We start from the raw sequence: 15771 nt of genomic DNA, 5'->3' as shown, positions 1-15771 counted from the left end.
GGGAGGCATTTCATAAAGTCAAAACCTCTTAAAACAATTAAAATCTCACCAGATTTCAACTCACTCACCATTTTAAGTTTTTTTATTGTCACCTGAAGATCCCCAACTTCAGCGTCATACTGGCGCTTCAGCTCATTTAGTGCTTCTTCAGCTTTTTGCTTCTCCTGCAATATTTTCAATCTCATTAGCAGTTGAGACAGGTTTGAAATGTTTATTAAAAAATTCATTCATCAGTTTGGAAAGCACATGCTTTTCGCTTAGACAAATGTGTCTATTCTGTCCCTTCCTTCAGAACCAGAGAGTCTGATTCTGTAACTGCCGTCCACTTATGAAACACTCATAGAAATAAAATAGTGGCATGAAAGCAAAGATACAGATCCGTTCAGTGTTTTTTACTCATGATTCCTGTGCTTAACATTCTTAATGTCACTTACTTTTTTACTTCTGTTTCTCTTTTAATGTTTTGATCTTTTTGCTTGCAAGTGTTGGAAGGTTACATTCTGTCCACATGGACAGTCAGTGGTGAATGCCCTTTGTTCTGGGTAAAACTCTTTCCCTTGCATACCTTATATTATCAATAGGTTGTGATTATTGCAGCTTTCCAGTAAACTGCAATTCTAGTTCATAATTTTTCCTAGTTTCCTCTATTACTGGAAGGAGCAGAGGGGGTAAAAGGTGGAAATGTATTATACAACTAGAGCTGTTTAAATTAGGATTAATTTTCTAACTCCGTTTGAAACCAGTGCAGGTGCTCAGTCTAAATACCAATATCTATATGTAGTACTCAGTCTGAGTATCAAACCAAGTACAGCATTCTAAAACTTATTTTAATCAAAACAAAGAGATTTTGGAAAGAGGCTGCATCAACCACAATGAGAAGAATAGTGTGCAGTGTGCTAGACTGGTGGGTTTCACTCACTCCAGTCACTCCCCAGGGACCTCAGTTTCACAACACAAGAAATCAGAATGCAGCAAGTGGACCCATTGAGACAGGTTGAGTTTTCACATGGAAGAGGCAGATGTGGACTTTGCTTAGTATTCAGAATTAGAATTTCCCCTGGGTGACACTGACATTCACGTGTTAAAACAATAATCAAAGTAATCAACTTAAGCTGGATTCCCCTCTTGTTGCCAGCTACATAGGCTCTGAAGTATTGTTTGGTAACTATTTGCTTCCCTTGAAGAAACAAAATACAGGATAGGCTTATGCAGAAGCAGGTGTCCCGGTGGAATGAGTGAGATCACTCTGACAAACAATAGCCTTCATTACAGACATTAAGATTAATGGCTTAGTACATTCCCACAAAGTAAATAACTTAACATTTACTCTCAGGGCGTTTTAGTAGGTGCGGTATGCAGAGCTAGGAGCTACAGGGAGCACCAGAGAGTGAAAATGAAAAAAGCCTTGTGAGAAACAAGTTAACAGACCATCTTTCATACCTATGGCTAAATGCACACAGTGATTGAGAATACAGAGTAGATGTAGATAATACATAGAAGATCGACTTTCGCATAATGCTACTACATAACTGTAGCTGTTCTCAGAGTAAGCACGCACACATATCCTACTCATCTTTTTAAAGCAGTGAAAAAGAGTATCCAGGGCTTTCTTTCAGGGATTTATCATTTTTTGAGAACAGTAGTTTTTTAGAGAAAATGTATTTGTTTTCTAAACATTAACAGCTTAGCTTTTCTGGAAGTAAAAATTTATCTCTACTAAGAGCTACATTACCACTAGTTAAACATTTTAAGACACTTTTTTTTTTACAGGGATGATATCTTTAAAATCTTTATGCTGTTATATTTTGTTTCTAGAAACACAATAGGCTTTTAGGGTGTGGAAGGACTGTTTTGTATAGAAAAAAAGCTATTTGAAGTAAATCCATCAGAACACCGTTTACCTTCACATATCAATTAGTGTGAACTACTTTAAATCAGCAAGTTGGCAGACAGCACTTTGTTGCCTCTGGTTCTGCAAATACTCTGGTGAAAGAACCCATAGCAAATACATATAGCTATTCAGTACACTGTGTGTCCTAATGAACAATAATCACACCCACAGTATATGTTTTAACTAATGCATTTCTTGTGTCCACATTAGAAACTTTCACAAACTGTTATTCTTATGCCCATATAAAGTTTGGCTTATCTAAATGCATGTAGAATTCCAAATGAAGCAGGGAGCTGGTCTTGCTCCCATGAATTATGCAGTCACATGTGGCTCTAATATATCACTCCCTGGGTAAGAGAAGAGGATTTTTGCACCTTTTCATACAGTTTGCAAGTGGGTTGAAGCAACAGCTAAAATTGAGCAGATCAAAACAGAATTTCCCATGAAGTTTGAGAGGCCCAGGCCATCACACACTGTTATCACAGTTACCCTCTCTTAAGTCTCTAAAATGTAGTTGCAGGAGAATGGAGGAAAGAAAGATCACTATTCCAGGCAGATATACAAAGCAGGACCAAATAATCCAATCATTAAATTCTACATAAATTCTTCTACCAGGAGAACTAGATTGTGTTCCTTAGTGCTGAAATATCATTTTCTCCAGTTTGTTTCCAATATTGGTCTCAGAAAGAAATTCTTCTTGGCCAGCGTGTTCCACAAAAGGGAAAGACTTTTTGTTCTTGGTTTATTATACCTAAGCAGATATTCCTCTTTAGGAAAGCATTACGATCATTCATTTTTTAACTCATGGTTAAGTCCACTCATATCCACTCATATGGATATGGTTTTTTTATCCAGGCCCTGCCTACAGCAGCTTTGAGTCAGTCCATCAGGATCAAAACCACACGTGGCCATCAATCCTACTTAAGACCGCTGAGAGTTCAGTAATTATGAAATTCTGTAAATATAAAATACTCACTTCCTTTTTAACTTTATGCTCTGCAGCCTGTATTCGTAGTTCCATCTCTTCCTCTAACTCACTGAGTTGAACTGCTGCTTTGTCCTGAGCTCTAAAATATAGAAGAAAATATTTTCTTAGGAATTGCCCTCTGGCTTGAAAGAAACACTGTGTGAAAGACATCTGCCTACCTCAACTGAAACAAATTAGACAGACAGACTTGGAAACAGCTTAACATTGCCCAGACCTTGAAACTGGTACAGCTGGGAACCTAAATTCCAAATTATTTTGAAGATACAGGCAAATTAGATTTTAAATAATAGCTGCAAGCTGATGATTAGCATGAAATACATCACATCTGCATTTTTAAAATTAAGTTACCAAGGTAAAAGATACCTCTCATTATCCTATGAAGAGACTTCAAAAGCAACTTGCATCAACCGACACATATGAGATCTCTGTACAATCTGTTTGGTATTGCCAGTTATGATGTGAGACTGACACTGCCAAGTAGTTAAAACAGGTAAATACTCTCCTTGAAGCTCATGAAGCAAAAATATGATTTCTAAAATGAAAGTATAGTGGACATGTATGATAAACCTCAAAGCTGCAGCCAAGGAAGAGGAGTCAAAATGCTTTAAGGCATGTAACTAACAATAGAATCTGCAAAAATTTGGTCCAGACTTTATCGAAAGTATGAACAGGTAATCGTTGCAGGCTGCTATATGTGCTTATGCACAGGGGTATGCATATGAAGTAACTTCAGAACTCAGTTTACAGAAATATTCTGCATGGCGTATTTTGGCATTAACTCTCAGTATTTTAATCAAAAGAAGCATGAGAAAAGAAAAATAAGAAGAAACTGCACAACTGAACTAGAAACAGTTCACTGTACCTTTTTACTGCTACAGCCAGAGTTTCCATCTCTATGCTTTGAAGTTTGATCTCTTGGATGAAGTTCTTAATGACATGCTCGTATGGCTGAATTAATCTTGGTTCTGCTATGTGTATGTTCTGATACAGAACACTGACCTGCTCTTGTCTGAAAAAGAGAGAGATGCACATTTTAATGCACTTACGTGGAACAACGCTCTAATACAGGTCTGAAAAAATTACTACAAATTAAGATATTCCCCTCTTTGCCTATTTTTAAAATTTAGCAAGCTAGACAAAGGCTTTGAACACTCAGTACAGTATGTCTGAATTCTTTTAAATTATGATTACCATTTCTACTTCTGCACTTTGATATAGCTTCTGGAAAAAAAATAAAAAAACAAACTGCCTGATGAAATATTTTTTACTTCTATTCATAGTGTAGAGAAGAGAATGCCACCAAAATAACCCATAATGAATATCAAGTTTCTTGATTGCTCTAACATTAATCATAATTCATGAAGAAACACAAGATTTAAGGAGGTTGCATAAAATTGAAAATGGGTATGAATGCCAACTACCTAAGTTAAAAGGGAAAGGAGACAGATGGAGGTGAGCTATAAGCAAAGGAAGAAACTGCTCTTCAGTTTCAGACACATTATTCTGGTCTACAAATAAATTTGTTGTTATAAAAATTTAATACTGCATGTGACTCTTATGTGAAAAATGACAGATAATTCTCATAAAGAAGAAAGAAAACATTTCTGTAGGTATTTTAGTTGTTGAAAATTTTCCTGAACTTCATACTGAAAAGCTGCCTTAATGCAGGAACAGTATATTCTGATTTCTATTTAATCTAGACTCATTCACATAGATTGCACAGTTTTCATTGTCAGAGCAAAGAACCTTTACAAGATAAAAAAAAAGAAAAGAGAAAAGAAAAGAGAAAAGAAAAGAGAAAAGAAAAGAGAAAAGAAAAGAGAAAAGAAAAGAGAAAAGAAAAGAGAAAAGAAAAGAGAAAAGAAAAGAGAAAAGAAAAGAGAAAAGAAAAGAGAAAAGAAAAGAGAAAAGAAAAGAGAAAAGAAAAGAGAAAAGAAAAGAGAAAAGAAAAGAGAAAAGAAAAGAGAAAAGAAAAGAGAAAAGAAAAGAGAAAAGAAAAGAGAAAAGAAAAGAGAAAAGAAAAGAGAAAAGAAAAGAGAAAAGAGAAGAGAAAAGAGAAGAGAAAAGAGAAGAGAAAAGAGAAGAGAAAAGAGAAGAGAAAAGAGAAGAGAAAAGAGAAGAGAAAAGAGAAGAGAAAAGAGAAGAGAAAAGAGAAGAGAAAAGAGAAAAGAAAAGAGAAAAGAAAAGAGAAAAGAAAAGAGAAAAGAAAAGAGAAAAGAAAAGAGAAAAGAAAAGAGAAAAGAAAAGAGAAAAGAAAAGAGAAAAGAAAAGAGAAAAGAAAAGAGAAAAGAAAAGAGAAAAGAAAAGAGAAAAGAAAAGAGAAAAGAAAAGAGAAAAGAAAAGAGAAAAGAAAAGAGAAAAGAAAAGAGAAAAGAAAAGAGAAAAGAAAAGAGAAAAGAAAAGAGAAAAGAAAAGAGAAAAGAAAAGAGAAGAGAGAAAAGAGAAAAGAGAAAAGAGAAGAGAGAAAAGAGAAAAGAGAAAAGAGAAAAGAGAAAAGAGAAAAGAGAAAAGAGAAAAGAGAAAAGAGAAAAGAGAAAAGAGAAAAGAGAAAAGAGAAAAGAGAAAAGAGAAAAGAAAAGAAAAGAAAAGAAAAGAAAAGAAAAGAAAAGAAAAGAAAAGAAAAGAAAAGAAAAGAAAAGAAAAGAAAAGAAAAGAAAAGAAAAGAAAAGAAAAGAAAAGAAAAGAAAAGAAAAGAAAAGAGAAAAGAAAAGAAAAGAGAAAAGAAAAGAAAAATGCGTAAGAGCCAAACCACTGTTATAAAGTCTAATACATAAATAGCACTGCTTTCTGTTCATGCTACTGGTATGCCATGCAAACCTTTGTTTTACATGTTAAAAGTTCCAACTCCTGGATTACTTCAGGCAACATACCAGAAAACATTCTGCAGCAGAATTTAGTTGTCCTAAGGAAAACTGAATGTGATTGATATAGACTATAAGCTAGAACATGAAAAAGTATTCAACAGCTTAAAAACTGAACGTAAAAAAAAGGAACAGAGAAGATCAAGTCTAGAAAGGTGGAGAAAACAGGCCAGTAATGAGGAAATACATGTTTACCAGAAGCAGAAATACAACCAAAAATAATGTTTTGCAAGTTCAAGTCTAGCACCATATCTAACATCACAATATATTTTTCATCACCCTCTTTTTGTTGCTAATGAAAGATTGTACTCTGGTTAAACAATCCTCCTTGTTAGACAGCTAAAGTTTTCCTATCTTCAGTGGACGTAGTGCTATTTAAAACCTTCACCATACACATGATATCAACAGTCAATGTATTTTCTCTTCATTTTTTCCCACCTGAAGCAATTCCACAACTTTGATTATCAATGCTGCAGCACTCTGCTTCTTGTATGTGATTTCTCCACTGAAGGTCTAACTTACTTTACTAAAACAGTACCATAACTGTTACTGTAGCTCAAATTCCATTTTAAACAATTTAACTACTTCAGGATACTGTAAAACTTGCTTCCAGCTGAAATGTTAACATTCATTTTGAGACAAAGAAACATAAAACCAGAACAAAGAGAAAAGATTTACTGATGCCTGAGAAATTTTTGTGTACATATGTGTTTCTGTCTTGCAAAGGATTTCCTTTACTAAGGCTAATGCTTACTTGTATTTAGTAAGCTAAATATTTTCCCATGTATGCACACAACTTCTTTTTCAAAATGTATTCTAAACAGAGTCATGTCATGCTGAGGTTCACAAAGAGTGATAATGAACAGATTTATCTAATCATCAGATGCTACAAATTCTGTATAAATAATATAACATTAAAGAACTCATCAAATGTGTATTTATGCAATTAATGATTTGCATTCAAAAAACTGTTAAGGATCCAGAATCTACCTGGAGACCAACAGCCAGTGGCATTCTCTGGGGTCAATAATGGAACCATTCTTGTTCCACCTGTTTATCAATGACCCCATGAAGGGATAGAATGTACCCCCAGCAAGTTGGCTGATGGCACTAAACCAAGGGAGTGGCTGATCCACCTGAAGGTTCTGCTGCCATTCCATGGGTCCTGGATAGGCTGGAGAGTTGGGCAGAGAGAAATTTAATGATTAAACAAGGGCAGGTGTCAGGTCCTGCACCTGGGGAGGAACAGCCCCAAGTGCCAGCACAGGTCAGGGGTTGCTCCTACAGAGCTGCTCTGTGGAGAAGGATCTGGAACTCTTGGTGGACCACAAGTTGTCCATGAGCTGGCAGTGTTCTTGTGGCCAGGAGGGCCAAGGGTGCATTGGGAAGAGCACAGCCAGAAGTTGAAGGAGTTGCACCTCTACTTGGCCCTGGTGAGGCTGTGTCTGGTGTGCTGTGCCCAGTTCCGGGCTCCTCGGTAAAAGAGAGACAAGGAGCTACTGGAGAGGGTCCAGCGAGGGATGACCAAGGATGACCTGGGGTCTGGAGCATCTCTCTTATGAGGAGAGACTGCAGGAGCTGGGCCTGTTTGGTTTGGAGAAGAGAGACTGAGAGGGGATCACATTAACACATATAAACATCTCAAAGGTGGGTGCCAAGAGGATGGTGCCAGACCCTTTTCAGTGGTGCCCAGAGAGAGGACAAGGAGCAGTAGCCCTAAACTAAAACACAGGAAGTTTAATCTCAACGTGAGGAAAAGTCTCTTTACATTGAGGCTGGAAGAACACTGGAAGAAGCTGCCCAAAGATATTGTGGAGTCTCCCTCTCTGGAGACATTCAGAACACACCTGGCCAGATTCCTGTGTAACCTGCTCTTAGCTGACCTTGCCTTGGCAGAGAGGTTGGACTGGATGATCTCCAAAGGTTCCTTCCAACCATAACTATTCTGTGATTCTTTTCAAAGTATGTGCAAACCTGAGGTCAGTTAGTTAGAGCATGGTACTAATAACATCAGGTTGTGAGTCCAGTAGCTGTAGGGCCATTGATGATCCTGGTTGGTCCCTTCCAACTCAGAATGCTCTGCAATCTGGAAATACACATGCCTGAATTGAAGCTAGAAATCAGTATGTCTGTGATGCTGACCCTCTGCCACACAGCTAAGTCTGCTTTAAGATACAGTAGTCAGAAATTCAAAGCAGCAAATGTGAGGTTTTATTCTCCCCCTGGGATTAAAAAAAAACTTTTATATTTCATATCTTTCTTAGCCCAGTGACCACTTACCACACAGCTGGATTCAAAATATTTCAGAAACACAGTTTTAGGAAGCAGTACTTAGGCTTAAGAAATCAAGCAATATCCCTACAACCACAACCATGTAGGATTCTGGAAAAGGGCCTGGAAAGATTGTAACCAGTCACTGAAACTCCCAGTGATACTCATATGAGTGCCTCTACAGCAACGATACAGGATGCCTTAATTAAAAAGTAGGCTCACAAATGGTACATCAACAACAACAAAGAATAAAAAAAAAACCACCAAAAACAACAACAACAAAAAAAAAACAGATGAGAAATGAAAGTCATGCAACAAAATTAACAAAATTACTTAATCACTTATGCTTTCAGGAAGACGTAACACACTTTCATGAATTGGAAAGACTGTCAGTGATTTAGTCACTCCAAGTATCCATGAATCCATGATGAAGATACCAGCAATTATGTGGACTCTGAATCAACATGCAGTATGCATTTGAAAATTATTTGTTCCAAATTTATATTATTATATTTTTATTCACTCTTTTGTTTCCACATGCTTTGTGAATATCAGTGACACTGCTGCAGCAGGGCAGATTGCTGCACTGAATATTGCCCAATCTGTTTGTCCTCACTTTCTCTTGAATACATGCTATTTTTTTCTGCAAATTCATCACTTATTCAAAATTAATTATCAAAGAAGATTTTACAAATGGATTTCACCAAGCTGACTTGAACTCTAAATAGTCTGTCCTTTTGCTGGACAAAATGTTTCAGCAAAACTCATCTCAAATGCTTGGACTTGCCCCTTAAAACTGGTTTTCCTTGAAATGCTAAATTCATTTTTCACTGTATTTAGCGGCACACCTTTAATTTCTACACTAACACAACTATGCTAGTATGGAACTTAAAGGTGTTCACAAATACTAATGCATAGAAAGAGCATTTTTTAATAGATGGCATGAAAGTCTGTCACTTTCTTCATCTAGCACTACTCATCATGCATGCATTTAGTTCTGTTGCTCCTTTTGCAGACACCAAACACTACTACCCACAAAAAGTATTGCACTGTGGCCAAGGATTGCTTTGGCTTTACCTTGCTTCATGTCAAAGGTTTTATAGCATAAACCACCTGTAAAATTAGTACTTAAAAGAGTAATTAGTCAATATTTGCAAAGCTTCACATGAGTTAACTTAAGCAAAGTTACAGTATTCACATGGTTTTCAGAGAGTTCCTATGATAACTGCATAAAGGAAATAAAACTGCTCTGATTATAATACTCTATCTAATAGGATACATTTAAAATACCATGTTTGAATAGAAGAGGAGCAGAAGTGGGGGTGGGGGTTGGTGCCATGGGAGGACCTAGGACCCACACCAAAAAAACACACAACACTGATTTGGGGGGATATCAGATATTTAGATTATATTATGTCATAATTTCCTTTAATCCACATAGCTATATTAATCTTTATCAATTTATACTATTATTTCTGGTTTGCTGATTGTACAGTGACCATTTGCCTAATAATCCACACTCTGAATCCAGTTCAGAGGAAGATGATGGAATTTTTCAACTGATAACAACTCCAGAGTTACTCAGTATCTTATGTGTGCTCCCTATGTAGTGGCCAGAAAGACTATGCTATGTTACATAGGCCCCTCAGTCTAACCCTAAAGGCAGTATTTGGTTTTAGAACATTAGTATTTGGTTTTAATGATCTATTGTGGGCCAGCTTATAAAATTGCTCTGATCACTTGTAGAAGTTCTGTTCTGTTATGTACATGAACAGATAAAGCGTAAGGTACTCTGAGCTGGGAAGGTCTGAGCTGGGTCAGAACAAAACAAAGCTCAAGCATTATGCATCTGATAATTGCCCTTAAGACGAACAGCCTGTGTGTCTCCAAGTGCTCAAGAAGAACCTTTTTCTGAAAAGCAGACGTAACAGTCAGCAGAAAAGAACAAGCAAATCAGACACAGACTGGAAAGGATCTAACTTTGTCACAGCTGAGTGCCTAACACTTCCTCTAGATTGAGTGCCTTAAGGAAAAACAGATTATACAGAATTTTAACACAGAGTAAAATTCAAAGTATTTGTCAACTTGAAGCACTATGGGTTTTTTAATACTACCTTTTCTTTTTCTGTATCTGCCCTTTCAGAAACAGGCTGCATTAAAAGATGAACAAATCGGTAACCCCCAGATGAGACAGCCCAGCCAAGGTCTGATTCCCAGAGGAAAGATTGATTTTAATGTTTCCAAAGCATGAATGCTGTTCCCTTAGAGGTGTGATTTAGAGCCAGTGGAGCAGCAGTAGAAAAGACTGTGGGACAACCAGGGAAAGATGAAGCCCGTCGAACAGGAGAACACCTCAAAGACATTATGGCAAATGATCACATGATGATACCAGGAAAATAATCCAGGAAAATGCATGCTACAGTGCTTAAAGTTAGTTGGCACAGACGCTGTTTTGATTAAAACAAAAATCAGAAGAGCAGTAAAACTTAACACAGCTCAGCAAGTCTCCTAGCTCACAGAAAGGCATCCAGGAGAGCACATATCTCAAACCCCTGTCATGACATGTATTAAAAGACAACATTCTTTCAGATCCCCTCTCCAGCACTGTGGCAAAAAAAGGACAGAGTATGTGTTTTTCCTCAGGATTTGCCTTTATCCCCTCTCCAGGGAACATGCTTCAACTTCCCAGGAAACCTCTCCAGTTCTGACATCATGGCTCATCATCTCATTCAAGTAAACACAAATTGCTGACAAAAGTTAATGGTGCTCTATACTGACTTTGGCAAAAATCCATCCTAGTTCAGACAGCAAGAACATGACAGGTTTTGGATGTTTTTTTATGCAGCAGAGCATCTCTTCTTTGCTGTTGTACAGCAGTATACCCCATGAGCATCGCCTGTTTTCACAGTTTAAGTAGCCCACATTAAGAACAGCATGCTTTTCTCATTTTATCACATCCCCCAGATCCACATTTTCTATTCAGCTCCAGATAACATGACTGGGGGCACACTGCTATCATAATCACATTAAGAGACTTTGGAATTGTATGAGGCATAAAATCTCACAATCAAGCAGCACTGAAATCTGAGTCTGATGAATAGTCAGCTTGGCTGAAAGTACAAGGCACACAAATAAAACACACCCAAAGACTAAGAAGCAAAGCAATGGAGTATGAGGCCCCTCAGAAGCAGCAGATTTAACTTAAAATAGGGATACAAACTTTCTGCTTCTGATTAATCCACCCATTTATGCTCTAATTAATTTAGTTCATTTTCCAGTAAGCTTATCCAATTTGCCAACTATTGCACAAAAGTTGTCTGATAGGGCTTAGTCTTTTTGACAGTCCTAAGCCTTTGCTCCTTCTGACTGAAGTTTGACGTTGAAAAGTAAAAATCTATTTTCCAGAAGTTTTTTGCCTGTAATTTACAGAGGAAGAAATGTCATTGCATTCATAAGTATAGGATTTCTCTTGTAGCATGAGAGGATTTTAGATTGTTCCTTGCTCAAGCTGAGGAATGGAAAAGGATTGCCATTAGGGAGATATTCCCACACGCTTAAAGGAACACATCTGTCTATTAGGAGCATGGAGGGAACCTTTCAGTTTTGCCACTGAAATTCAAACTGCGATTGGCCACAAGAAAGAGTGCAACATCCAGTAACACCATCAGGGGCTAAACACTTCCAGTGTGGCAGTGCACTGAATCACTCACTGCCTGGAGCATCAAAAGGGTAAGCTTCTTTCTGTCCACTCCTGTACCATTGCAAATAATTCCTAGAGGAATAAACTAACAAACATGGCTGACTTCTCATTAAAACAGATCTCCAGCTGGCAACTCACTGTACATACATATAAACTAAAGGCACTGCATTATTCTATGTTTAATTACTCATTATTCCTGATTAAATGTAACAATGCAGAAGGGTAGTTGCATTTTAAATGAAATTAAATAAACAAAATAAAACAAGAAAAAAAAAAAAAACAAAACAGCAAGCAAACAAAAAATCAACCCTCTGTACAATTCCACTAAAGTCTGACCTCACAGATTATGATTATCAGCCTGGAAAGACTTTCCACCTAATTTTTTTTTTCTGAGAGACATATTGCCCACCTAACACAAGTGAAAGCGAAGACAAACAATACTTTGACTCACAGTAACCATCTTACCAAGAAATCTAATTTAATTCAGTCCAAAAAAATCTGTTCAGGTGAGGGGGAAAGGAGCAAGGCTGTAAAGAGACTCTTTAATGTGACTCTGCCTGTTTAACTGCAAACAATTAAACTTCAGCTTCAGCACAGAATCTTTTCAAGTATAATCTAAAAGGACTGTGCAACTGATACACCAAGCTGCAGAGGTATGATCCCTCCCATAATAAAATTACCTTTTTCAAAAACATAGCTAAATTCAAAATATGTTTATTGTAACGTATGCTTATTTTAGTATCTGGCAGTAAATAACTTTGCATTAAATGCCTGCTGCTACACTGAGGACTGAGTCAGGGTAAAGATCTTTTACCAGGTTTTACACCTTGTTATGGAAGCTTATTTATGCTTTTAAAAAGTTCAGTCACAGAAACTGAACTTTCCGCTTCTGAAATGGAGACAGAGAATTTGAAAATTTTCCCTGCCATTTCCATGGGCATTCACTCAAGCTGAAGAGAGGCAGAGACCACAGGTGTTTTTTGTGGCATTTTCTCCAGCCCTTATCTCACTACTTCTATTTGCTGTGCCTTGTTTCTCTCTGTATAAAGCCCAATAAGCATCAAAGCACATGTGCCAGTGTCTTGCTAATCTGTGGCCACAAGGCAGAGCATTTTGAGGAACTGAACCCCAAAGGATCAAGACAAAAGCCACACAACTGAGATTAAAAATACGGACTACCAGCTGCAGTCATCTGGCTTTGAGGAGTTTCTCCCTTGTAATTTACTTTTCTCACAGATATCAATGTCACAACAAATACACAAAGAGCAATAAAACACAACATAAGGACGCTAATTCTTTAATAGCACTGAAGATGCAGGTGTGTTCCAAGCCAGTTCTAGTTTTCAAAATACTGCCTTTTCTTGAATAAAAAGTTGAAGCAACTAACAGCTAAAGCAATTTAAGTAATTTAAACAAGAAGACAAATATATTTTTTGAAGTCCAGCTTGTACTTCACTTGATTTTGTTATATTCTTCTGCTTATGACTCCTCAAAAGATTTCAATATATTCATTACTCATGTAAGTGGTCCTAATGATCTTAGTGGGACTACTTACATGAAAAAAACCTTACACATATGTTTCAACAACAAAAAAAAAGATATGGGTGACAAAAGGAAAAAAAGCTTAGCTGTAAAACAGACCTGCTTCTAGCACTTCAGAACAAGAGAGAGAACAAACAAAGGGCACACTGTTTTTCAGTTGACACACACTTAATAAGTACAGCCAACTATGAAGGATGTTCAAATATGAACCTGAATAAGAAACATTTACATCAAATTACTGCCTGCCTGATAGTATTTAACCATCAAAACTTAGTTTTTATGTAAAAGAACTGCAACATGAATTACTTTACGTCACGATGGATTTAGCAAAACTACCATATGCATCTGCATGACGGAGCAAATCAAAGCTATTCCCCTTCCTATTATCTTCTTAAGACAATCAGACTACACCGAAACTGCTGCTGCAAACAGTAACCAAGATACTGAAACAGAACTATTACCAAGAAGAGACAGATGCTTTCACAAGTTACCACTGTTCACGAGTCAGATTTTTTTTCAGCCCCTGTTGAGTTTCTGACTTCATGTTATTAACTGTGTCTGCAAGCTTTCAAACACTCTGTTGTTCTTGTTTTCTTTCTGTAGAAAGCAAGTGTCTAACAAGGAAAGCACCATGAACAAATTAAGAAAGACTTGTATGAATTTACTGATCTGTCTGAGATGGAGCAGTCTAATTAGATTAAAGAGTATTAGTCCAAGAAGAAAAGAAAATTGAGTCCAGATATGCACATGAGTAGTAAGTTAAATAACTGAAAATTTCTCGGAAGAAACTTTTCACCTCATAATCCAAACAAATTTTTAATTTGGCTGGAACCAAATTATTGGTATAGGCAGGAATTTAAGTCTCTATATAGAGACAACACAGAGATATATTCACATCCATAACTTTTATAAATTCCTTTGACTTTGCGAAGTCCTGAAACTCAGATTACTTGTTTTCCACCATAAATTACAATTTTTAAATGAAGAAGAATCACTCTATACTTTCTATAGCCAACATTTTCATATTAATTTTGAGCACCCCAGCTTTCAGGCAGATTCCTGAGAGTCACCAAAATGTGTCTCCGTACACTGGAACCAGCCCCGTACTGACACACCCGTGGTAAACAGGTTTAATCTCAAACCGAGCTACCATCAGTTGTCTTCATTCCACTGAGACCGGGGACAAAGACTCTCACTAACTTCAGTGAGCTCACCAGACCGAGGACCATAATTTAACAACACCGTTAACCTGGAGGCAACGAGGTGGCTGTCAGCCTTTACCAGGAAAAGGTTCACAGGGCTGGAAGAAAAATGCTGGGGGCTGGTCGGGGAATAGCACGGGTAGAAAGTTCCTGCAGAGCCGGCATAACTTTACATATCCCGCGCGTTCTCCCACGTGGGTGCTGGCAGAGCAGGGCAGAGCAGAGGAAGCCAGGAGCACGCTGAAGAACAGGGTTGGAAACCACCCTAGCCGGGAAGCAGGTGTGCGGAGGGCTCCCTACACTTGCAGGCGCTAGGGGCGAGGGGTCAGGCTCCTCGGCCGCTCCCCAGCTGGGATTGCATCAGCGCCGGCGGCGGCTCCGCCAGGAGGGCCCTTCCCGCCCCGCAGGACGGCAGGGCCGGCTCGGCAGCGGCGGCACCGGGGTGCCCACGGCTCAGCCCGCCAACCGCGGGGCCCCGGACCCGCTCCCACCGCCGGGCTCACGGTGAGATGGCGCGGGCGGGTCCGGACCTTACCTGGGGATGTACCTCGCCTCGTCCCCGAGCCGCACCTCGAAGTCCTTCCAGGGTTGTTCCAGCCCCGCGGCGACCCAAGCCGCCGACGCCTCCTCCTCCTCCTCCTCCTCCGTGTCCTCGCCCCTCGGCTCGCTGCCACCGGGCTGCGCCCGCGTGGCGCCGCGGAAGCCACGGGCGAACTCCGGGAAGGTGATGGCCCCGTCACGGTCGCTGTCGAGGCGCTGGAAGATGGCCTCGGCCTCGGCCGGCCGCACCCGCAGCTCGGCGCAGAGAGCAGCGAAGTCCTCCCGCTCGATGCGGCCCGAGCCGCTGGTGTCGCAGGCCAGGAAGAGGGCGCGCAAGCGGGACAGCTCGTCCCCCGCCGCCTCGGGATCCATCGGCCAGCGCCGGGGCGCGGAGACTCCGCCGCGGGCAGAAGGCGATGCGATCGGGCGGCTGGCTGCCCTACCTGCGGCTCAGCGGGGCGGGCCGGGTCCTGCTCCGCCCCGGCGCCCTGCGGGGCCGGGCACGGCCGGGAGGCGGAACGCAGGTGGCGGATCCTGGCCAGGACCGGTCCCGGGCCGGCTGCGGGCACCCCCGGGAGGGCAGGGCGGTCCCGCTGCCCCGCCGAGTGTAGGGGCACGGGGCTCCCCTCGGGCCCAGCGAACGGCACAGGTAACTACAGAGAGCAAGGCAGGGTAAAAAACATGTCTCCTCCCCTGAAGCACTCACGTGTGAGTCCTGATGGTACGGTGTTAAAACCTAATTTCCGTTTTCCAACTTAATAAAAATACTCCTCACT

At 39.6% G+C, this 15771-nt stretch overlaps 1 protein-coding gene and 1 long non-coding RNA gene across 3 annotated transcripts in view; one reads left to right on the top strand and one right to left on the bottom strand.

Moving 5' to 3' along the window:
* Positions 1-11996, top strand: part of LOC111940824 (uncharacterized) — a 41960-nt gene extending 29964 nt beyond the window's left edge. The window contains exon 5 of the long non-coding RNA XR_002869717.2: positions 10155-11996. This is a non-coding gene — a long non-coding RNA (uncharacterized LOC111940824). The remainder of the gene's footprint in view (positions 1-10154) is intronic.
* Positions 1-15515, bottom strand: part of RASEF (RAS and EF-hand domain containing) — a 34127-nt gene extending 18612 nt beyond the window's left edge. Inside the window, exons 1-4 of one of the 2 annotated variants that reach the window (XM_086867185.1) lie at positions 14991-15515; positions 3742-3888; positions 2868-2958; positions 69-164 (exon numbers count right to left, since the gene is read on the bottom strand). In XM_086867185.1, the coding sequence (XP_086723311.1) occupies positions 69-164; positions 2868-2958; positions 3742-3888; positions 14991-15367 (711 nt within the window). In that variant the 5' untranslated portion in view covers positions 15368-15515. Of the gene's footprint in view, positions 1-68; positions 165-2867; positions 2959-3741; positions 3889-14368; positions 14493-14990 lie in introns of those variants that run through there. The other variant, XM_086867186.1, reaches the window with a different exon arrangement.
* Between the last annotated feature and the right edge of the window lie 256 nt (positions 15516-15771).

Source organism: Cyanistes caeruleus, chromosome Z, assembly GCF_971803275.1.
Source record: "Cyanistes caeruleus chromosome Z, bCyaCae1.hap1.1, whole genome shotgun sequence".
Taxonomy (NCBI): Eukaryota; Metazoa; Chordata; class Aves; order Passeriformes; family Paridae; genus Cyanistes; species Cyanistes caeruleus.
Note: the sequence above shows the minus strand (reverse complement) of the source record. Positions and strands in the feature narration are given on the sequence as shown.